The 25,421-nt window shown below is 43.5% G+C and overlaps 1 protein-coding gene across 2 annotated transcripts in view; it reads right to left on the bottom strand.

Moving 5' to 3' along the window:
* man2a1 (mannosidase, alpha, class 2A, member 1) overlaps positions 1-25,421 on the bottom strand; it is a 245,702-nt gene that overhangs the window by 197,481 nt on the left and 22,800 nt on the right. For both annotated transcript variants that reach the window (XM_038805125.1, XM_038805126.1), the window contains exons 2-3: positions 10,898-11,158; positions 5,250-5,394 (exon numbers count right to left, since the gene is read on the bottom strand). In XM_038805125.1, coding sequence (XP_038661053.1) covers positions 5,250-5,394; positions 10,898-11,158 — 406 coding nt within the window. The remainder of the gene's footprint in view (positions 1-5,249; positions 5,395-10,897; positions 11,159-25,421) is intronic.

Consider the following 25,421-nt stretch of genomic DNA (forward strand, 5'->3'; position numbering starts at 1 on the left):
TCTCAATGCTCGCAGGCATGGAGCAAAAGGACTGGGCCATGACCCTCTGGGGGAGGGGGGGGGGGGGCACGGAGGTGGTGACGCATCCTGGCTGGCCTGGGGGAGAGGGAAGGTTGCCAATCCTCATACAGCACTGCCTACCCATCTGCCTGGTGGGGGCTAGGGGATTGCGGGGTGGAGTGCATGGGACAAGGGTGGTGGCTCACCCAGGCCGCTCTGAGGAGGTTGTGCAGCTTATTCCAGCACTGCTTGTCAGTCCTCATGTTGGTGCCCATGGCGCTCACTGCCTCGGCTACCTCCACCCAGGCCTGGATAACCCCGGAGGGTGACAGCCTTCTTCCCACCTCGGGGAAGAGGGTATCTCACCTCTCCTCCACAACATCCAGGAGTATCTCCAGCTCTGCGACTGTGAACCTCGGGGCTGCTCTCTGTGGTGCCATTGTCTTGGCTGGAATGCGTGTGTGGGAAGTGGAGTGCTTATATGCAGCTCCAGCTGGTCAGGCTCTCCAGTGCCAATCCCGACCCCAGCGAATCAGATGCTGGTGTCGGTTGGAATTGCCCAAGTTCCGCGTGGCCCATTAGCTTGTACCGAATGGCTCCAGCACTAGCACCCCCATCGGGTCTGGGGAACACCCCCATTCAGTCCCATCATCAGCACTTAGTCTCTCAAACGGGTATCCCGACCGATGAATATGACTTGTGTGTGAATAGAGGTATAATGAAGAAGAGTTGTACATCATCAACCTCACTCTCATGTCCCAACCTATCTTGGTTCTGTGGCAAAACACAGTTAGAAGGCTGGAGATAGATCCCTATACAATTGGACACTAGGACACCTTCTGTTTTGTCGAACTCAAGGTGTTCCACAGCATGGTGCTGACATGCCTTCAAAATTGCTGGACTTTGGATTGGTCTCATCCATACAGTCTGCCAAAACCAATCTATGCATGCCAGGGTGGAGACCTGATAGCGATGCTCTTATTGTTTGGTCTGCCTATCAAGGTGATTTACCAGTGTATGGTCACTGTTGCATGCTAACAACTATTTGGAGCCACAGATGAAAACTAGGTGAAGATGCAGACCAATAAGGATGAGCCACGACATCCCCAGTGAGAGGTGTTATCTCTCTTACACACTAGTAACAATCTTATAATCTATTAAAAAGAACTTCGACTTACCCTGCCAGTCTCACGTGAAACGTTGCAGAGTATGTTTTGGAAACTAATGGGAAACCATCAGCTATTAGTTAACACTTCAAAGAATTTAAGTAGATTTATAAGGACCATTTTGTTCTAAAACCGTACTCCAATGATCTCCCTTGCATTCAGATATTAATTTACATGGAAACTATCACCCTATTAGGGTACACATAAGCAGTCATATCCATGATAAAAAAAACAGTGCCATCGTCTTGGCTGGAATGCGTGTGTGTGGGAAGTGGAATGCTTATATGCAGCTCCAGCTGGTCAGGCCGTCCAGTGCCAATCCCGACCCCAGCGAATCAGACGCTGGTGTCGGTTGGAATTTTGGTCACACTTCACACCCCTGTGGCTTAATTTTTTTAAAAATATTTTTATTCTCCTCCCCTTTTTCACATTTTCTCTGAAATTTACACCCACCAACAATAAACAATAATCTTTAATCTGAATATAATGTCAATCCCCTAATCAACAACAACAATCCCATCCTCCCACCAATCCCCAAACAACTGCCCGCATGTTAATATAAACAAATAACAAAATGTAATCAGGAATCACCCATAGTCACCATTAACACATACAGTCCCCCTCCCCCCCCCCCCACCCCCCACTAATGTTCAATATTATCCAATTCTTGAAAATGTGTAATGAATCATGCCTATGAATTGCAGCACCCCTCCATCCTTCCCCTCAGTTCAAACTTAACCTTCTCAAGAGTCAAGAATTCCAACAGATCCCCCCGCCACGTCAGGGCACAGGGTGGAGAGGCTGCTCTCCATCCCAACAGGATCCACCTTGGGCAATCAACGAGGCAAAGGCTACAACATCTGCCTCCGCACCCGTTTCCAACAATGGCTGGTCCGACACCCCGAATATGGCCTCCGTAGGGCCCGGGTCCAGTTTCACATACACCACTTCAGAGATTACCCTAAAAACCTCTTCCAGTAATCCTCCATCTTTGGACAGGACCAAAACATATGAACGTGATTTGTGCCACCCACCCCACAACGTTCACACACACCTTCTATACCCTTAAAGAGCCGGCTCATCCTTGTCCTTATGAGGTGTGTTCTATATACCACCTTGAACTGTATCAACCCCAACCTCGCGCACAAGGTGGAGGCATTTACTCTCCAGAGCACCTCACACCAGAACCCCTCCTCCATACCCTCTCCCAACTCTTCCTCCCGCTTTGCTTTGATCCCTTCCAGAGGTGCCTTCACCTCTTCCAAAATAGCCCCGTAAACCGCCGACACTACTCGTATCTCCCATCCCCCTGTTCTCAGCACCTCCTCCAGCAATGTGGAGGTCGGCTCCACCAGGAATCTCTGTATGTCCTTCCTGGCAAAATCTCGAACCTGTATGTATTTAAACATTTCCCCCTGCTCCAACCCATACTTCGCTCCCAGCTCCTTCAATCCTGCAAACCGACCCACAAGAAAAAAATCTTTTAGTGTCTTAATCCTCCCATTTCTGAAAATTTCCGTCCCACTTCCCTGGCTCAAACCTATGGTTCCCCTGAATCGGCATTTCCCTTCACCCTGCCCCCAACCCGGAGTGTTGGCGAAACTGCCTCAATTAATCTATTATTACCGGACTCCCTGATTATTTACTTGGGGCCATCGGGAGCGGCGCTGTTGCTAGCACCTTTAATCCCGACCCCCTACACAAACTCTCCTCCATTCTGACCCACTGGGAAATCAACCCCTCAGACCCAGCTCCGCACCTTCTCCACATTCGCCGCCGAGTAATAATACATCAGGTTCAGAAGACCCAAACCGCCTGCCCGGCTTCCCCTCTGTAGCAGCAGCTTTCTAACTCTGGCCACCTTCCCTCCTCATATCAACAAGGTAATCATTCCTTCAATCTCTCTAAAAAATTGGCAGGCATTGTAAAATAAACAGAAATCGCGGCAACACGTTCATTTTAACCGCCTGTACCTGACCCGACAGTGACAGAGGGAGACCATCCCACCTTGCCAGATCAGCTTTCACTCTCCCCACCAAACTAGAACCCTGTGCCTTAATTGACACCAGTTCCCATTCAGCATCATCAATCCCATGTAAACTTGCCTTTTTATGCTGAAAAAAACTACAATCTAAAATATACTAATTACTAATAATTAACATAATGATGCTTGAACAGTTAGCATAATTCTCCATTTGGGAGACTATAGGCTGGATTCTTCGATTTCCAGACTAAGTGCTGAAGCCGGCGTGGGAAAGTAGTATTTTACGCCAGAAAAAATGGCGCAACAGCTGCACCGATTCTCTGTCCGGTGGGGAGCTAACAGCCGCGCCCACCCGGCTTTACCTGCGGATACGGCCGGAGAATGGCTGGGTCCGTGGCCGCCCATGCGCACAGCGGCGGCCATGTCGTGCAACATGGTGCCGGCCACACGCAGACCCTACCTGCCAAATAATGAGCCCCAATAACCCCCCTCACCAACCCCAACAGCACCCTCAGCCATCGCCGAAGCCCCCCCCCCCGGCTAGCAGCATGGCTCCCTCCCCCGACTGTGGCGCGCTGGACACAGTCCGCAGCCGCCACACAGGGCCACCGAATATAAATACCATAAGTGTTCCGTGCTGTCGGGAGATCGGTCCATCAGGGGCGGAGCATGGAGGAGGGCCTCAGGTGACGTCCTGAGGCCGTCCCAACGGTGTGCGGCATACTCTTCGAGTATGCTCCTTTTGAGGGGGCGGAGCATCGCAAAAGCGGCGCCACTCCTGATGGTGCAAACGGGGATTCTCCAGCCGATCGCCAAACGTGATTTTGGTGTCGCCAATCAGAGAATCCTGTCCCACGTTCTCCTGCCAGAGCTGAACTGCACCTGATTTGCGCTCCCATTGATGAAGCAATTCCCAATGCTGAACCAAACAAATTAATACATGACAAGGATTGCGAGGAATTATCTAGGGAATCCCACTATCGGGTCACCATTTTGAGTGGGTGGCCCGATAGAGAGGTCCTGCAGCTGGTCACAACCCACACCACATTGTAATTCAGCTCCCCCCCAACACAATTCAGCCTCCCATCGCCGAATTTATTGGGTGCCCCGCCAGAATGGGGGTGACTGGACCTGCCTCCCTGGCAGGACCCCCTAAATAAAGAGACCACCCCTAGAGATCCCTGAAATTAAGAGACCCCCTAAATAGAGAGGGACCACCCACAGAAACATCCTACATAAAGAGACCCCCCGAGACCTCCTAAATAAAGAGACCCCCTACAGCGAACCATTAAGTAAAGAGACCCCCTAAATAAAGAGACCCCCCCCCCCAAATAAGGAGACGCCCCTGAAATTGCCTTTGTCAGAAAGCCCTCCCAGAAGATAGATCCCAGACCACACAAACAGAGTTAAATACTGTCAGTTTCCAGTTGACCACTTCAAAATCACTCAAGCTTGAAGAGAAGTGATTGGAAAGCACTTAATTCTGTTCATGTGGTTTAGCTGTCAATCAAAGCACTTCCAAGTTATTCAACAGTGAAAGGAGATTAATGGAGCAATGCTGACAGCTGTGTGTGTGTGTGGAAACTGTCAATCACAGCCTAGTAAAATCAATATCAAACAAGAAAGAATAAATGGCTTACTGGTCAAATTTCTGAGGGAGTCTAAACACAGCTGACTGATTTTCTCTTTCCAGGAATTGGCAGTTGGTGCTTTCTGTGTCTGAGCCTGCAGGCGTATTGCTCAGGTAAGTGTAAAGGAGTATTTTTTTACACTGCCTCTGTCTGGACTGCTCTCTCTCGATTCCTGACAGATGTCTCTTTTCTCGGGGGCTTCCTGACATGGGTGCCTCATTATTTAGTGGGTCTCCTTGTTTAGGGGGTCTCTGGGGGGGGGGGGGGGGGGGAAGAGGGTGGCCCTCAGATGACCCATTTTCGTTCTTCTGCTGGAATGGGGCATGAACCTCGATCCCGACGCCAGCAGGGGGCCGGAGCATCAGAATGGATCAGCACCAACCACTGAATTCTCCACCTCACCAGGATCTCCGCTACCAGCAGCGCGAGGTGGAGAATTCCCCAACCCTTACAATGTCTATTGCTCACCAGGATCATTGTGTGAATGGGGCACAACAAAGACCTGCAGAGGCTCATCATCCCATTCGTGTTCACTGTAAGTAATATCAAAGCCCTGCTTCCAAACTCCACCATCTGGGTTGTCAAAGGGTAGAATGTTGTAGATTTCCAACATCTGGAAGAAAACAGAATGTTCAGACACAAATTGACAATTTAACAGCAAGATAAAAGTTTTATCCATATGGGTAGAGATAAAAAATAATAAATTATAAATCACAGTAATAAGTAGAGTCTGGAGAACATCTAGAGTGAAAGGGACTGTCAAAAGAAATACAGACAAATTAGAGAATTTGGTCAAAATTAAACAATAATTATGGAGATTTATACAATGCTGATATTAATTTGACAACGGAAGCAGGTAAAGGGAATTCCTGCAATAAGTACAGGACTCTTTCCTAACCCGATTTGTATAAAAAAGAACAAAAGAAAATTTGCTATTGAATCTACTGAAGGGGAATGAACCAAGACAGATAAGGGAAGTCAAAGTAAGGGAACATCTAGACAATAAAAGCCGTAATATAATACATTTTTTAGATAATGCTAGAGAAGCATATTTCGGAAGCCAGTTTAGGAGATTGGATCTGATTTTGAGAGACATATTTGACAAAATATAATGTGCAACAATATTGCCAAACAATGACGCAGAATAACAATGGGAAACATTTAAAATGGTGTTCAACAGAGTGCAGGAAAATATATTCCGCTAAAACAAAAGAACAAACTAAATATGAGTGAAACTCCATGGATCAATAAAGAAATAAGGGCACAACTGAGGGTGAGGAAAAAGAATACATTAAGTACATGAGGTATGCAAAATCAGAGAGAATACAAAGAGATGAGAACACAAGTCAGAAAAACAATTATGAAAGCAAAGAGGAACTATGAAATTAAATCATCAAGGAACATAAAACAAAATAGTAAAATATTTTACACAAACATCAATAAAAATGAAAGGGTGCGATGGGAATAAGACCATTAAGGTGGACAGAATAATATCACAGGTGACAATAGAGAGATGGCAGAAATAATTAATAACTATTTTGCTCTGGTGTTTACCAGTGAAAAAAACAGGTAGACGTGACATTGAATGATGAGATGAGCAATTACACAAGTGATAAAAAGGGATGTATTGAATAACCAAATTAAACTCAAAGAGGACAAAGCCTGGTCTGGATGGATTATAACCACATATTTAAAAATAATCTAGGAAAGAGACATCAGAGGCATTACTACTCATAGTTAATAATTCTTTTGAAAAAAAAGTGCGGTACCAGAGGACTGGCGAATAGCTAATGTAATTTGTATATTTAAGAAGGGGGACAAAATGTGTCCAGGGAATTATAGACCAATTAGGTTGACATCGGCGTTAGCAAAAATAATGGAATCGCAACAGGTGAAAACGAAAGAACTTCAAAATGAAAGATGATCATGAATAGTTAAGCTGATCATGAATAGTTACGTAGGATTTACTAAATGGTGGAGCAAGCTCGAGGTGTTAAATGGCCTACTCCTGCTCCTTGTTCGAATGTTTGTATTTTGCTTGACAAAACTTATTGATTTATTTGAGGAGGTAACAGAGACTAACAATACTAATGCAGTAGATACCATTTATTTGTATTTTCAAAAGACTTTCCATAAGGTGTCAAGAATATATTAAAGAATAAGGGGCGCAATTCTCCGCACTCACGACGGTGCGGAGAATAGCGGGGGTTGTAAATTTTTACGGCCACGCTAGTCCGACGCCCTCCCGCTATTCTCACCCCCCCCCCCCCACGCCCAACTCCCGACACGAATCGCTGCCGCCGTTTTTTTACGGCCAGCAGCGATTCTCAGCTGGCAGATGGACCGAATTCCAAGCCCTTTACGGCCGTTTTTACGAACGGCAAACACACCTGGTCTGGCCGTTCGTAAAAACGGCCGTAAAGTCCCGATCTTGGCAACCATGGCACCGATTGGCACGGCAGTACCACGGCCGTGCCAAGGGTGCCATGGGCAACGGGTCCGATTCCCGCGCACTCTTTGTCCTTCCGCCGCCCCGCTGTATCACTTCGCGGGGCGGCTGAGGGGCATCCCGGCCCGCGCAAATGCGCGATGACGTCATCCGCGCATGCGTGGGTTGGAGTCTTCCAATCCGCGCATGCACGGCTGACGTCATGTGACGCGTCAGCCGGCGCAAACGAAATTCGTTAAGCCCGCGATGCCGGAGTTCACGGCCGCGGCATACTAGCCCCGACCGGGGACCAGAATCGGTTCCCGGTCGGGGAGGGGGAGGCTGGCGTCAAACCCGCCCGAAATACGCCAGCCTTACGATTTCTCCCTGTCTGGGAGATTCGCGCCCAAGGTGTCAGTGACCCAGAGAATGGGGAGTCAGTGTCTTAATCCTTGTGGAATGTCACTTCCCATCTTCTGTGACTTTGAATGACCACCCTTACTTCCACTTTTTGCAACGTCTTGAAATGGCTTCAAGACCGAAAGCAGAAAGTAGAAGTAAAGAATGGATATTTGAATTTTTTAAAAAAGCTTGAATTTGAATAAAAACTTTGTCGATTGTCGTAAAAACCCATCTGGTTCACTAATGTCCTTTAGGGAAGGAAATCTGCCACCCTTACCATGTCTGTCCTACATGTGGCTCCAGATACACAGTAATGTGGTTGTCTCTTAAAATGCCCTCACAGATAGGCAATAAATGTTGGCCCAGCCCTGATGCCCATATCCCATGATCAAATAAAAGAAATCCAATAGAAAATTCAGAAGGAATGTTTACACCCAAAAAGAGGGGAGATTGTGAAACACTACATGACAGAGTGTTTGAAGCAAACAGTATATTTGCATTTAAGGGGAGCATATGAGTGAGATGAGAATATAGGATTACGATGATAGATTTTGATCAGGAAAAATCGGAGGAGGTTCAAATAAAGCATGAAGGTCATATAGACTGGCTATATGCACTGATGAGTCATTTAAAAAAATATTTATAAATAGACTATCGCCTTCCCATTATAATAGCCCTTCTATTACAATGGGGGCAATCCTCTGGCCACCTGCGCCTGTCGCACATCCCGCTATGTCAGGAGAATAGCGGGAGACCCCTAAACAGATTTTGTGCCGGGCGCCGACCAGTATGTGATGTTCCCGGCCCACTGCGGCTGAAAGAATCTGGCTCACACCGAGCCCTTTAAATATGCTGGGACCATTTGAAGACGGATTCTCCCGGCATTCTATCCGCCACCGGTGCAGCGTGAAGACAGCTGGAATCACTACTGGTGCCCACCACCATGGACCCAAGGTGATGACCACGCCCCGGGTGGTCAGGGACATGACAGGGCAATGCCAAAACACTGTTAAAGGGCAGGGCCTGAAAGGGGCAGGCGTGAAGGGGATCATGTCCCAATCTCTGTGAAGTTGGGATTGTTGGTGTGTTTAGGCGCCACCCCTCTCTGTGCTGCTGCAAATCACGCTGCCTGCAAAATAATGACGTGTGGAAGATTGAGGTGGTTCTTTTCCCTGGCAAATTCTACGTAGGTCTGGCCCATTCTCTTTCTCAGATTTCTAAATTTTTGTCTGCAGGCCTCTGACACCAACTTGCAAGTGCTGGGTGTAGCAGTCTTTATTTCTTCATAACCACACATGTACTTTGTCGAAAGAGATAAGTACACCTCCAAAACCTTCCATTCAAACACACTTTGTAGGAGCAAAGTCCATTGTTATTTCAGCCAATTCAGATTCATGGCAATTTTCCCAAAGGACACAAAGTACATCTCCACCCCCTCTTCAATAAATTTAGGTACTAAGCAAAAACTCTTCAAATCAAAAGTAAGAGGAGGTCTCTCTGAGTCAGCCTCACTCTTCCTCGCTCAGGTTCACGTAATCGAAACTCAAGTTCCATTTCAAACTTTTTCAACTTTTCTCTTTCTCTGTCTCTTCCTTTTTTGTTAATTTCTCTCAAAGTCAATCGTCCTAAGTCAGTCATTGTATTTTCTTTTCAATTCTGTCCAGTTGTACTTAATCACTAATGGAACCAGTTCTTCCTTCCTCCAGCCCCAGATGCGAAGCCAATTCTTCAAGGATCCTGTCCCTCTTAGCTCCTGGTTTTAGGTTAATCCCCAAGTACACTGCTACAGCTTGCAAATCACCTTTTCTCAACTGTTTCAAATCTCTGAGAGTCAGAACCTCTCTTTAAACAAAGACTTAAACTTCAAAAGAACTCATCTCAATTTCCCGCCAAAATATAGCAAAAGCAAATGAAATATTGTTTGCTTAAAAAGTTTCATTAAACCCGTTTCAGTCTCTGGATTAGATCCCGGACTCGAGCCACCAGTTTTTTTTACAATCTCTCACTTTCCTGCTCAATTGATTTAGCGCTCAAGTTGCATTCACTGACAGTTATGTTCTATACAAGGTTCCGAAAAGCAACATCCCTGACAAACCTAGGACAGACGTTATGCACAGATTCACCAGAGACTCCTTTATCTGACCCACTTAAAAATTTCAATTTAACAGTCCGGCCAATTGTGAAAACTCAGCAGCAGTTAAATTATCCAATTCACAATTCCTGCTCTAACTTTATCTTCAGCTTTCTATCCTGAATGACTAAGTCAGGCTGTTGATAGATTGATTTTTGGGCCAGTTTTCCTAATTTTGTCACAAGTCTCCAAATGTTCCAGAGGAAGACTTTGAGGGTTGCCTGGGCTTTGTTTCCGATGCCTAGGTCGGTGTAATTCTTCTTGGACTTTTCCGTCGTGGTTTGATGCAAATGAATGGCTTGTAGGGTCATTTCAGAGGACAATTAGGAGCCAACCACGTTGCTTTGGGACTGAAATCACATGAAGGCCACACTGAGTAAGGAGGGCAGATTTTCTTCCCTAGAAGATATTAGCAGCCCAGTTGTGTTTTTATTACTTTCTGGTTGTTTCATAGGCTTTTAAATCCCAGATTTATTAAATTATTTAATTTAAATGCCACCGGCTGTAATTTGATTATTTTGGGGGCAGCATGGTGACATAATGGTGGCATTGCTGCCTACAGCGCTGAGGACCCGGGTTTGAATCCCTGCCCTGGGTCACTGTCCGTGTGGAGTTTGCACATTCTCTCCATGTTTGCGTGGGTTTCGCCCCCACAATCCAAAAGATGTGCAGGATAGGTTGATTGGCCACGCTAAATTGCCCCTTAGTTGAAAAAAAAATTATTGGGTACTCTAAATTTATTTTTTTTAAAGTTGATTATTTTGTATCAAGATAATGGCAGATCTTCTCCTGGAAAAGGAGGTCTGACTGATCTAAAGGCAGGAAAGCCATTCATCCAGCAGAACTACTTAGCAAATCTTAATAATTACACACCACACTAAAGTTTGATAAGAGGGCCTGTTGGAACATTTTCTTTGTATTGTTGAGACACCTGCCTGCAAATGCTTTCCTTGGTGGTCTTGTAAGTAACTTTAAAACAATGGTATCCCAGCATGAACAATTTTTACCTGCGTATCTGCTTTCCGGGTTCCGGGTTAGCAATTAATTTGAGAGCCATGAAAGCCAAGACATGGGTTGTAAATTAATTGGTGCTCTCTCTGATACAATAACTGGAAGCAGTTCAACGTTTTTGACCGGAAAACAATTATTACTTACTTGTAAATTTGATGCTTTTGCATAGCCCTTCGAGGCAAACTGACAATCTTCCGGATCAATGGGAATAACAGAAAAAGAGGATCCAAAGATTTCAGAGAATAATCCTTTACTTGAATTTGAAGTTTCAAGGTCTCCTCGGTTATCTTTCACAGATTCACTCAAATTAATAACCGAGTCCCTAATGTTTGAAATTATTTCATTGTTTTCAGCTAATAGACGTTCTAGATGGTCAATCTTTTCATGCAAAATTGAAAGCTGTGTCTGCAATAAAAAACAAACAATGAAGCTGAAGATTTCTCTCAATATCATTAACTCAATATTACATATTATAATGACAAGAAAAGATCAGCTGACCCTATTCAGATCAAGAACATAGTATCTACCTCCATGTTTCTCCATTTCCTATTAATTAATGAATCATGTTCCATTTTGAATCATTATCCAAGGTCTTTCACATTAAAACTGTGAAATATAAAGCCTTGTAAATTTCTATCTTGCTTTTAAAATGAGCGGCATATCTGTTTTGGGATGGCACGCCACATAGCAACCTCGTCTCTTCACATTTTTCATTCAGTCCCAGTATGAATTTATGAGTCCATCTTTTTCCCATACAGAAGCACACAGTAGTCTAATGATTTCCCAGATCTCAGTGCCTCCAAACTACAAGCAAACAAGAGATTCATGGATCTCATTAACTCTGTGCCACCACTTTTTGGCGATGGTCCTCTACTTGTTCCATTATCGGCAACTGTCCCAACTTAAATGTTGTAAGAATTTATTTCCTCCATGCAAGTAACATATAAAAAACATCGTCGTTACAAATTTAAAATATACTTTGTTGTCAATATTAAAATTATTCTTTCCCATGTCAGGCTAGCTTTTGGCTTCAACACTGTGTCAACTATTGTATTGACAGAACAGAACCGAGGTGGTGTAGAAGAAAATGCTGGAACAGTAAGATAGTGCCATCCTGAAGCCAGCAGGCATCAACGATGCTGCTGATCCAAGGAAAGTCTGAGACAGATAAGCCACACATTTTAATGTCAATCAAATCAAAAATGAAACGCAATCAAATTCAAAAAGATTTCTATGTGCTAGAGGCATATCAAACCTTGTTTAATTTAGATGCAAGATAATAGGTCAAGAATAAATGCATATATGGGGAAGTTAGATAAATACATGAGAGAGAAAGAAATATGTTAATGTCATTAGAAGGTAGAAGGAAGCTCATGTGGAACATAAACACTGCCACGGTCCTGTTGGATCAAATGGCCACTTCAGGGTTGTAAATTCAATATAATACAATCAGGCATGGTGGTAGGGTCAACACAGAATACATCAACATTTGCAAAGAACAATACTGAAGAGACTCAGGGAGACAAAGATCTACATGTGCAAAGATCAGTGAAGATTAAATATACAGAAATTGTAGCGAAAGCTAACAGTATTTTGGTTACATTCAATTAAGTATATATGAAAAGGACACCATTTTGACACTATATACGTCTCTGGTCAGATTACATCTGAAATATTGTGCCCAGTTTTGATTCCCCTGTGGTGATATGAGTGGGAGCACTGCCATTGGTGCAGAGCATTGGTTTCCCATTGGCTCTGGCTGGTCATGTGCCTCTCGTCTGATTGGCTGGGAATAGTCATGTGACGGCTCACCAATTGGTCGAGAGGCAAGTAGACCCCACCTCCGAGGCGGGGTATAAATATCCAGGTTTCCCGGCGGTTGGCCTTTCTCTGTAGTCGACCACCGGGCTAACAACTAGCTGATTAAAGCCACAGTTCAGATCTTCATCGTGTCTCACGTCCAATTGATGGTACATCATCCCCCACATGATATTGTGGCTTTGGAAAAGATGCTGAGTAGAGCTTAATTATATAGAAGGACATAGAATTTACAGTGCAGAAGTAGGTCTTTCAGTTCACGCGCTGACATCAATATGGCATGCGGATGCGATGATATCAGGATGCACGTCCTGCGTCACTTCAAAGTTTTATGAGCGTTCAAGTTGGACAAAGTTCATTTTCTTTATTCTTGCATGTTAAGTGGGCATCTCTGGCAAGGCCAGTATTTGTTACCCATCCCTTACTGTCCTTCAACTAAGTGGCTTGCTGGGCCATTTCAGAAGGCACTTAAGAGTCAACCAACAGTACTGTGGATCTGTAGTCACATGCTGGCAACACCAGATAAGGAATACAGATTTCCTTTCCTTTTTACAAAAAAAATGTTTCACAATCATCATTACTGTGACTACTTTCAATTCCAGATTTTTATTGATTTGAATTTAAATTCCACACCTGTCATAATGACATTTGAATCCATTTCTCCAGAGTATTAGCCTAGGCCTTTGGATTACGAGTCCAGTAACGTTACCACTATGCCACTTTTCTCCCCACAAGTTATTGCCACAAGAGTTATCTTTCACTACAGGTAACAAAATAAAAGCTTGAATGTTGTTTGTATGTTGCAATGACTGCATTTATCTGGAATAACTTTAATAGTAGAACTGTACAGTGTAGGAGGAGGCCATTCAGCCCATCAAATCTGGACCAACCCACTGAACGAGCACCCTACCTAGGGTCACAGTCCCCCCACCAAATCCCCGTAACCCCACCTAACGTGTTGGACACCAAGGAGCAATTTAGCATGGCCAATCCACCTAATCTGTACATCTTTAGACTGTGGGAGGAAACCGGAGCACCCAGAGGAAATCCGCGCAGACACGGGGAAAACGTGCAAACTCCTTACAGACAGTCACCCGAGGCCAGAATTGAATTGGTTCCCTGGCGTTGTGAGGCAGCAGTGCTAACCACTGTGCCACCGTGCTACCCTAATCTATATTCTACTTACCATCCCTTGGTATGTTTATAGTCAACGAACATGCATATGTTTCAATGGAGCATCAATGTGCAATGATACAACATAGTTAAACAACTTCACCAGAGTTCCCAAAATGTGAACAGCAATGAATACCTGGATGCTACCCAGGACATTTCTTGCCAATTACAGTCAACTGCAAATCCATCAGAATAATGATTTGCCACATATATTTTGAGCCAGGGTCGGCATCGAACCCACGTGCTCTGCGCCGTGAAGTAGCACTGCGCCACCATGCCGTCCTGCTGAGGCTACCATGGACTACTTAATTAATCAGTGAATTAAGTGAAATACCATAGACTCATCAGTAAACAGTCCAATCCTGACTTTCTGGTGGAGGGAAAGTCAATGATGAAATGGCTAAAATGGTTTGGCTAATGACACTTTACTAAGGAACTCTAAGGTAAAGTCCCACTGAGGTAATGACTGGCTACCAACAACCACAAACACCTTCCTTTGCATCACATATGGCTGCAACCACTGAAGGGTGTCCTCTTCAATCCAACTGGGCATCAGTGGTGTGAAATTTGGTCAAACCATCTTGTTGACAAAGGCAGCTATTCTCATCTCAACTCTAATATTCAGCCGAAGCATTCATGTCTGGTTCAAGGCTATGATATGGCCTGGAAGCAAGTATTTTTGCAAGAATACAAACTGAACAGCAAGTAGGGTTTGCGTGAGTAATGTTGTTTGATTACGCTATCAATGACTCAAGTCACTTCCTTGATAATTTGGAGGAATCTAATAGTGCAGTAATGGTTAATGTAGCCTTTTTTATGAATATGACATGGCTGAAACTTTTTCAAGATATCACCTAGAAAAATAGTGTCATAGTTTAGTTTGGGGCCGAGCTAGCTCTAATGCAAAGGTCTTCAGACATACAACAGGGTGTTGCTTTATTCTTATCATTTTAAAGTGAGAATACCTATCAAGGTGGTGCGCAATATGTTTTAGCTGGCAGTAGATACAGCTGCACTTTAAAATGACAAGAGGCAATTAGGGATGGGCAATAAAATGTTGGCCTTGCCATTGATGCACGCATTCATCAAAGAGTCCTAGGTTTTGGAAGGTCTATAGTGGAATTGTTTAGAGTTGCCCAGCATTTTAGAAAAGGATTGTGGGGTTCAGCAATACTGTGGAGATAAAACCCAATCTTTGGGTGTAGATTGTGGTGCTTGGTTCAGTAGTGGATTTCAAATGTCTGCAACAGTGAGAGGAGAGATGGCAACGGCCTTGGAATACTCTCCTGGGTGTGGCATGATTGGTTTATAACTTTCAAGGTAAATTCTGTCAATATTGATCTTCCTACTTTGATTGTTTCCTGGGCGTGTATCCTTTTCAAATTCTACCTCGGTCTCTTTTTCTCACATACATTGCTCTTAGAAATCACAATGTTTCCATTGCTATCAATAAAACATAAATGATAATTGGCGATTTTCTGTTTCAGATATTTATAAATATCTTTAACTTTTCTTATGTTACTTATGATCCCAATATATTTCATTTTCCTAAATGGGTTCTGAATGGGCTGTAACTTCCTCAGAACGGCAATCAGAGATGGCTATTTACTCCATGCTCAATTACCTTTGTGGATTTTCTTCAGTGCCTTTCCTGCCCGACCTTCCGACTCAGGCCAGAGAAGCTCCAGGCAGCACAGCTGTCCTCAAGGTCCAGCGTCGCAGTCCTGCTCTGTCAGATTGAAGAAGGATATGCCCCCTTTTTTACGGCACTAGTTACCCAAAACCAGGTAAGCTATAGGTCCCATTTAAATCAAAAGCTCAGGGAGAAAGTAAATGCCGAAGGAAGTGGATAGGATTTGGAAGGGTGGCGGTGATTGGAGGTTGGAGGAAGGGTTGGAGGAGTCGGAGGTTAAGGCGGTGGTCAGGGAGTTTGGGGGTTGGATGCTGGGAGTCAGGGTCAGGAGGTAGGAAGGCCAAACCTCCAGTTGAGTGGGGAAGGGTCAGATCTCGGCAGAGTTGGAGGGGGTTGGATATCAGGTGGTGGGGGTGCGTAGGGATATCAGGGTGTAGTGGAAGTCCCCTGGGGGTCAAAGCTGTGGGGGTAGTCCCCTACAGGTGGGGGGGGGGGGGGGCAAAGTCTGGCTCTGTATAATAGTTACCCAGAAGTTAGAAGAGATTTTAATTCTTTGAACATTTTCTGACTTACTATTGGTGCAACATTGTCGGAACCACCCAGAGATGTGATTTAAATCACTTTTTCAGATGGTTCCCAGTGCAGGACATTGCCCAGAGGAGGTTTGCATTTTTGGGACATTACCATGCAAATCCTTACCCAGGAGGGATTCCCCAGTATATCAATAATACAAGTCTTTATAAATGCATGACTTTGGTTTCCTAACTCTATTACTGCACTTTTTACCTGATGCAATATGTATTTATTTTGCATTCTCCTAATTTAAATATCCTTCCTCTGTACTTTGGGTAGCAGCGCATGCCAATCCGATATTCTTAGCAACTTTCTCACCGCTTTAAAGTCTGCCGTTCTCAACCGGAAAGACTTTGGGCTGGATTTTCCACCCCGCATCGCCGATAATGCGGATTGCAATCGGGCGCCGAATCGGGCACCTGGTCAAAATGGAGATTTACACAAGACGCCGAACCGACCACTGTACTCCGGCCCCCTGCTAGCGGCAGGATCGGGGTTCACGGCCACGCTCCAGCAAGAGGATGCTAATGGATACAAATGGGTCTCCCATTTACATCCACTTAGCAGGCCCAGCACCAGATTCTCCAGGGCCTGGAGACTCTCCTATTCTCCGTTCCTGGAATCACACGCAGATCATTACAAGCATCGCCAAACGTGTACCTGGCGTGGTGGTCCCTACCGTGAGTCAAGGGCGTAAGTCCTTAAGGGGGTTGCCCCTAAAGTCCTCCCAAGGGCCAGCCCCCCCCCCCCCCCCCGCAACATACATTACCTGTCTAACCCTCCCAGATCCCACCCCCTACCCCCCCAACCCCTGGAGTGACACCCACCCACAGAGACCACCTAACTAAAGGGACCTCACAGAGACCCCCGAACTAAGACCCCCTAGGGGCCCCTTTAATAGGGAAATCCCCTCAAGGGACACCCATAATAGGGAGACCCCACCAGGGACCCGCTAACTAAAGGAACCATTCACAGAGAACCCCCAACTAGAGAGACCCTCCACAGGAACCCCCTAAATATAGAGACCGCCCCACAGAACCCCCCAGAAAAAGGACCCCTGTCTGGAAGCATACTAAACCTGGACCAGCAATTGCAATTTATAGCATACGTATGGGGTTTTGGTGAGCCAACGCAGATCCTTTACATGTAATACTCAAATTGGCTGCAGTACAGTGGGACAAGAATTAATGAGCTGGAGAAGGTCTATTCACGTATTTGTCAGTATTGTGCAGTCTCTCAAATAATCTTTCAGAAAACAAGTGCTCCTCCCTCAGAACCCCTTCTTCTAAACTGAACAGCAGCTAATCAGCAGATTTTGTATATTGATAATTATCAAATGACTGCTGTTGATATCAAGACTACTAGCTTCACAACAGAAAAATATTGCTAAATCATTGGCAAATAGTGTCAATGAAGCCTTATAGGGCCATGTTTTCTGTTCACTTAGCTTATATCTAAACTTACAAAGTGTGGGTTCTATCTCACCAGAGACCAAGCCCTCAGTCGCAAAAATTTAAAAGTGGCCAACACTCTTATTCGTCGCAGCTCTCACCATTAAAAATTTGCGTGCTAAACACAAAGGAGTGCTTGCTCACTTGATACTGTAATGGAGAACTAGTCTAAAAGAAATTTTTATTATTGACTAGCAGCGACCTACAAAACCGATGTGGTCAAAATATATTTAACCAATTGCGTCATCTTATCAAGCCCTGCTATGAGACTATATAGATTTTTGTCAAAGTACTAATTTTAATTAGCATAGAGGCCGAGAAAGAGTGGACATGGAGAAGATGTTTCCACTCGTAGGAGAGTCTAGAACCCAAGGGCAAAACCTCAGACTGAAGGGACAATCCTTTAAAACTGAGATGAGGGGGAATTTCTACAGCCAGAGGGTGGTACATCTGTGGAATTCATTGCCGCAGAAGGCTGTGAAGGCCAATTCACTGAGTGTCTTTAAGACAGAGATAGATAGATTCTTGATTAATACAGGTATCAGGGATTACAGGGAGAAGGCAAGAAAATGGGGATGTGAAACATATCAGTCTTGATCGAATAGCGGAGCAGACTCAGTGGGTCAAATGGTCTAATTCTGCTCCTATATCTAATGGTCTCAAATCAGGTAAGAAGCCTAGAAGGTACTAAGTTAAAATATAAATTTTCAAAGCATAGTTTTTTTAAAAGTAATTTGTTAAACCAGGGTGCCATAACCTGTTTTGTAAGCTTCAGCTTTATGTAATACATGTTAATAAATGTAGATGTTTTTTTGATTATGCAGTTGGCAGTGAGGGTTTGACTTCAGCGAAAACGTCTGATTAAGCAAGAACAGCTGTTTAAACCCCACCCAGATGATTTGTGTTATGTACGTGTGTGTGTATGTGTAAAGGATGAGGGAAGCAGCCTACAGCAGCATAACCTATGATTTAACATTAATAACTTAATGGATCCATGGATGGGGGGGGGGTTGTTTATATATATTAGAATCTTATTTGCAGAATAATTTTAGTTAACAAAGTGTCTTGAGTGCAAACTTTCTAACTTTACCTTAATCATTGACTGATAGTATATGGAACAGGGTATGTCTGTTGATCAATCTAGTTTGGATAATCACATCTTCCGAGTTTTTATAAGTATCCCCCATACTATTTGATGTAGTATAGATTGCCTCTCGAAAATGAAAAGGTTCTGCATACAATACATAATTTTCATGCCAAAGAACTATTGCCAATTTTTTTGGCTGGTATATTTCTGAGGTGAAGCTGATTTCATGCTGTTCTGGTTCTATAGAATCAGCAGGATCACTTTGTCTTGAGAAACATGTAAATCCCAATTATAATTTTGATATATTATAATTGTCAAAATTAACAGAATATTGGAGACCATAATTTTAACAGTAATTTTAACAATGTACAGATGAAGCACCTCTGTTATCATCGTTTTGAATCTTAGGGGAGGTTGTCCTCAGTCAGGGTTGATAAGAGACTGGTGGAGGTAAGGCTGTTAGTCAACTTGACTTTTTATTGAACGTTCTACTAACTATGTACAGTACAAGGCTTAGCACTTCAGAGTTGTAGGTCTTACTTGTGGTAATAAGGTTGTGAATTTACAGATAATGCTAGATATAATGCTGTTGGTAAACTCTACTTTTCATTAAACAGAGTGGCATGGTGGCATAGTGGCTAGCCAGGGACCCGGGTTCGATTCCAAGCTTGGGTAACTGTCTGTGTGGAGTTTGCACATTCTGCGTGGGTTTCCTCGGGTTGGTGCTCCAGTTTCCTCCCTCAGTCCAAAGATGTGCAGGTTAGGTGGATTGGCCATGTTAAAATTGCCCCTTAATGTCCAAAGTTATGCAGGTTGGGTGGGGTTATGGGGATAGGGCAGGGGAGTAGGCTGAGGTAGAGTGCTCTTTCAGAGGGCTGGTGCAGACTCGATGTGTCGAATGGTCTCCTTCTACACTGTAGGGATTCGATAGATGTAATAGATCTAATTATGTACAGTACAGATTCAGCACAAGGCTCTACGAAGAACTCTCCCACTGTGATCGATTGTCATGTGATCTTATATCACTGATGTAGACTATATACATAAACATTCATCCTTTATTTCCCAAGCTTGAAGCTTCACATAGCATTATCTCTCAGCATACTCTGTTGTCATGTGATCTTACATCCCTGATTACATAAACCATCTATTTACATATCTAACATCAACTCACACTACATCTCCTCCAAGTCTCCGACACTATTAAATACATTATTTACATCTCCTTCTGAAGTCTATGCCTTCATTCCTGGCTCAGAGATAAATGTGTGGTGGTTTCATCAGTCTCCCTGGCTAGGATTTTGGTAAATCATATACGATGTTGGCCGTTGTCTACTACTTCTGTGTCCGACAAACTGCAGTGTCAATTGTTTTTCTCTGCAAAGCCTCCTTGTTGCTTTCAATAAATACAATTTTGCTTTCTCATTTCTGTCTACCTTGTTAACAGCACAGCCTTTGATTGTGTTAAATCCTCCCTCGACTTGAGAAAATTTGATAAAGTCTCTGCTAAGACCCCTACAATGCTGCAATCCCAAATTAATTCATCTTTCTGGGCTCCATATTTGCAATTCTCAGCTGGTTGATATATATCACTGATGAAGGAATCTACGCTGTTTCCCAGTCTTTGGGTACATCTATACGGTGTTCTTTCTAAGGTTGAAATGTGTATCAAAGGCTTTTATAACATCTTCTTAAGTCACTGTCTCTTCAGTTATGCCCTGTCCGACCATTATGTTGTCTGCATTACTGCTGATTAGATAGAGAAGGGTGCTGACCCATTCCTTGCTAGTCTTCTCTGCGAGTCCCAAAGTGATTCTGTATCTGGTAAACCGATGACACCTGCTCTGCCACTTCTCAGCTTGATCCTGCCACATGGTCAAAGCACTCTGATAAAGGTACGGTTTTCTCCATTTCTTTTTTTGTACTTTCACCTTTCCGCGAATATTTGGGGATGTTTTCCCATGTTGTCCTTATCCCACAGTTGTTTCTCTAGTTGTTTTTTCCAATCACTGGGCTTTCTACTCAGTGCTTTTTCCATAATCTTTTCTGCTGTCACCATGTGTTAGCGTTGTGGGCTTAGGTGAGGCTGTCCATGGTTTGATTTTGATTTGATTTATTAATGTCACATGTATTAGTATACAGCAAAAAGTATTGTTTTGTGCATGCTATACAGACAACACATACCGTACATAGGGAAGGAAGGAGAGACTACAGAAATTAATGTTACAGTCATAGCTAGGGTGTAAAGCAAAGATCAACTTAATACGAAGTAGGTCTATTCAAAAGTCTGATGGCAGCAGGGAAGAAGCTGTTCTTGAGTCGATTGGTACATGACCTCAAACTTTTGTATCTTTTTCCTGACGGAAGAAGGTGGAATCAGGATTGATAGAGATTGCTGGGGGCAAGGTTGTTGTTAAACGTTACCTTTTATTGAACATTCTGCTATGAATAATGCAAGGGTTAGCATGAGGCTTCACATAGAACTTTTTCTCAGTATATTCCATTGCCATGCGACTGTACATCACTGATGATGTTTAGAGAATCCCTACAGTGCAGATGGAGGCTATTCGGCCCATCGAGCCTGCACCGGCTCTCTGAAAGAATACCCTATCTATCCCCACTCCCCACCCGATCATCTAACCTTTGGACACGAAGGGGCAATTTCGCATGGGCAATCCAGTTAACCTGCACATCTTTGGACTATCATTTAGGTATTTAATTTCAACCTTTTAAACTGCGGTATCAAATGAGAACTTCTCATTGATCTTGCGACACATTGGCTCCTGTTAACTATTAAAAGGCAATCTCATTGGTCTTGCATGTGGATGTGGAGCCCGGTCTCCATATTTGGGGTGTCGGACCAGCCCGAGCTGCAGGCAGGTGTGGGGGCAGATGTCTTAGCCTTCGCCTTGCTGATGGCTTGCAGGCGGGTCTTGCTGGGGTGGAGGTCAGCTTCACCACCTTGTGCCTTGGTGTGGCAGACCGGATCTACTAGAGATTTTGGCCCTGGAAAAGGTGAAGTTTGAGCTGAGGTGGGGGGGTGAAGGAGGGATTCTACAATTTTTGAGGGTTTATTTATCATGCACTTTTGGGAGTTGGCTAACGTTGACTGCTGGGGGAGGTTGGTTTGGGGTTTTTTAAAATTTGTTTCTTTGGGACTGTTGGGTTGATTTTGTATTGTGAAAATGTTGAAAATGTGTCAAATAAAAATACTTATTAAAAAAACTATTAAAAGGGCTGGTGCAAAGCAAATTGCGCTTTGTCTTTTCTTTAATGAACCATTATTGGAATTACGATTCTTGATGAGATCAATGACAGGTTTTGTTCATTTTACAGTGTTCACCCTGTCTATTTCATTTCTACAACTGGACCAATTTATTGATTTTCTCTCTTTTGAAATCATTATTGGAATTATGATTCTTGGTGAGATCAATGACCAGTTTTAATTTGCAGTGTTTACCCAGTCTATTTCATTTCTACAACTGGACCAATTTATCAATTTTCCCTCATTTACAGAATAGGGTTCTCTCTCATTTGCAGAATTAGATTCAAAGAACACACAGTAGTGAACAAATTCACCCTTGAAATCTCGCAGTTACCCACCAAAAAATAAAGATGGGAACTAAAAAGCTAAGAAAGGTGACCCATTAAAGATATTATCTTACATTATGGCACTTTTGTGGTGTGGGGCTGAACTACTGCAGGCACAGGCATGTTTCTGAGAATGGGAAAGCAACACTGATTGGTGGGAAACAGGCATGGGAGAGACAGAATCTGTGAAGAGCTGTACATCCAATCACAGATTCTGTATTTCGCATGCTGGCTGCTCTAGCATTTCCAATCCCAGGTTCCCTTTCTTGTGATCTTGCTGTTCTCTGATTGAAACAGGAGCAAATAAACGAGGGAAGGAATCTGTTTTAGGAGGAGATGCAACGAGCATTGGAGAGACAGGAGAGATGGCCATGGATTGAATGCGGATAAAACTGTTTGGCTGTGTCTGTGAGCGGGAATGTGAGAGTGACCAAGGGTGAGTGTGTAAGTGCAAGGGAGAGGGAGCGAGCGTGTGTGAGGGAGAGAGGGTGAGCGTGTGTGAGGGCGTGAGCATGTACATGTGAAGAAAGATTGAATGTGTGCAAATGTGGCAGACAGCGAACATGTGGAAAGGTTTGTTAACGAATGGGTTAAGAGACATTCCAATTAGTTGTCTCATTTATGTTAAGTATTCAATAATTGACACTGATATGTAAAGAGGCTTCAGTGGTCTTTGTGTCAGGTGATGTAATGTTAAGAGTTTTGTGCAGAGTCTGTTAAAGTGAAATAAAGGTGTTTGTGAAAAGGAGCAGAACGTTTGACTCTTTATACAACAACAGCTAAACATCTAACAAATGGTAGCAGAGGATGGTTGCTGTGCAAATGTGAAGGGTTGAAAGATACAACTTTTCCAGACCAAACCATGGAGTGAGTGAGAAGAAAAAAAGGATATATGGCTGAACCTAGGATAAAGATGGCCGGATATGACTACCCCCCCCCCCCCCCCCCCCCTTATTTTCTGAAAGGGGATCGTACAACCAATGGAGAAGTGCAGTAGTTATGTGGACTAAGGTAACTGCCTTGGGAAAGAGAAAACAAGGTATGGCATTGGCTCTTTCTCTACCTTATGACAGTAAAATCCAAAGCAAAGTGTTTTCTGAGCTGGAATTGGAAGAGTTAGGCTCAGAAGAAGATCTGGAGACTCTATTACCTTACATGGATAAGATTTATAAAAAGGGTGACTTGTTAAATGTGTATGAAGCATGGTCGGATTTTGATAATAGAGGAATTCTCCAGGGACGACTATATAATGGAATTTGGCAGACTATATAAAAGGCTGCAGAAACTGAAACTGGAATTTCCACAGTCTGTGTTAGCCTTTAAATTACTTGACTGTGCTAGAGTGAGCAACATGGATAGGCTCCTGTTTTTGACAAGCTTCGAAAAAGTTTCTGGGGAAACATTCGATTCTGATGACCCAAATAGGTCAGTCTGCAATAAAGCATAATTTGGAAGATCCACTACTAACAGGATGGTGGAATCGCACTGCTACAAACAGGTTCCAAGACTGAAGAAGGAGATTGGGACCCAGAAATTATGAAAACAGAAACCCAGTTAGAATCTAGAATAGGAAGATGAACCCCAGAAATGCCCGGGGTATGCTAAATCGATGTTTTCGATGTGACTCTCAATACCATTATGCTTTCAATTGTCCAACACGTTATAATAAGAGTGTTTGAAGCGACACATGACACGGAAGAGTCAGAAGAGGAAAAAGATGGTGACCAGAAAGAAGGCATTGTCCTATTAACAAGCAGTTTTACACCGGTAATGAGGGTGTTGGTTCCAGAATCCTTCAATTGTGCTGTATTGGACAGTGGTTGCACATCTACTCTTTGTGGAATTGACTGGTTAAAATGTTACCTGGACTCCTTGAATGCTGAAAATCGTAACAAGGTTAAGGAATTTGAAAGTTCCACAAGTTTCAGGTTTGGGGCTGAAAAGAGTGGTGATCGCTTGAAATATTGCCGGAGTGAATCATTTCATTAGCACGGATGTTGTATCAAGTGCAATACCTTTGCTTCTGAGCAGACCGTCGATGAAGAAAGCACACATGAAACTGGATATGGAACAGGATAAGGCAACAGATTTTGGAAAGATGGTGGACTTACAGTTTACACAGTCGGGACACTATTGTATTCCATTACTGACAAATAATATTTCAAGTATAGTTGTTAAGGATGTGTTAGTGGCAGTTGAAAATGGGACTTTAGTTGATAAAAAGCTGCATAGGCAATTTGTGCATCAATCTCCTCGGAGGCTGAAAGATTTATTAGAGGATGCAGGGGTAAGGGATGAAGACGATACTAAACTGATAGAACAGGTTAGTGATCACTGTGAAGTTTGTAGGAAGTACAGAAGGACACCAGCACAACCAATAGTAACCCTACCTTTGGCCAGGGATTTTGACAACATTGTGGCCATGGACCTTAAAATCTAGGATAAAGCCAATAATATATTTATTTTACATTTTGGAGATTTAGCAACCAGATTTAGTCAGTCAATCAATGATTGTACAAAGTAAAGAAAAGAGAGTAATTCTGGATCAAATCGTGGAAAAATGGATAGGGATGGGAATGGGCCCACCGGCAAAATTCCTTACAGACAATGGGGGAGAATTTGCTAATGATGAGTTTAGGGATATGTGTGAAAACGTGCATATCACAGTTATGAATACAGCTGCAGAAAGCCCATTTAGTAATGGTGTGTGTGGATGAAACAATGCAGTAATAGATGACACGCTCCAGAAAATTTTGGCAGATAGGCCAAACTGCAATCTAAATTCAGCTTTAGCATGGGCGGTACATGCAAATAATTCATTGCAGATGGTTGGGGGCCGTAGTCCCTATCAATTATTGTTTGGTAGAAATCCTAAAATTCCGTCCATTTTAGATGACCAGCCTCCAGCTTGGGAAGGGACTACAATTAGTTCTGCCTTTGCTGAGCATTTAAATGCATTACACAGCAGTAGAAAAGCTTTTTTGGAAGCAGAAGTCTCTGAAAGAATTCGCAGAGCTTTAAGGCATAATGTACAGCCATCAAATACCGTTTTCAGAAAGGAGACATGGTATACTATAAGAGAGACAATTTTAATAAATGGAAAGGCCCAGGGAAGATCATAGGCATAGATGGCAAAATAATTATTTTGCAACATGGCAATCAAACTGCTAGGGTACATTCATCAAGGATAATGGGTACAGATTACAAATTTTCAAATTTAGACAGAGCAGACAGACATGACGAGGAACCTGAGTCATCTGATACGTACGTGTCACAGAACTATGGAGGACCAGTTAACTTATATAGACCGGATTTCTGTAGAGCAACACAACACATCTGATG

Source organism: Scyliorhinus canicula, chromosome 8 (genome assembly GCF_902713615.1).
Source record: "Scyliorhinus canicula chromosome 8, sScyCan1.1, whole genome shotgun sequence".
In the NCBI taxonomy this organism is placed as follows: Eukaryota; Metazoa; Chordata; class Chondrichthyes; order Carcharhiniformes; family Scyliorhinidae; genus Scyliorhinus; species Scyliorhinus canicula.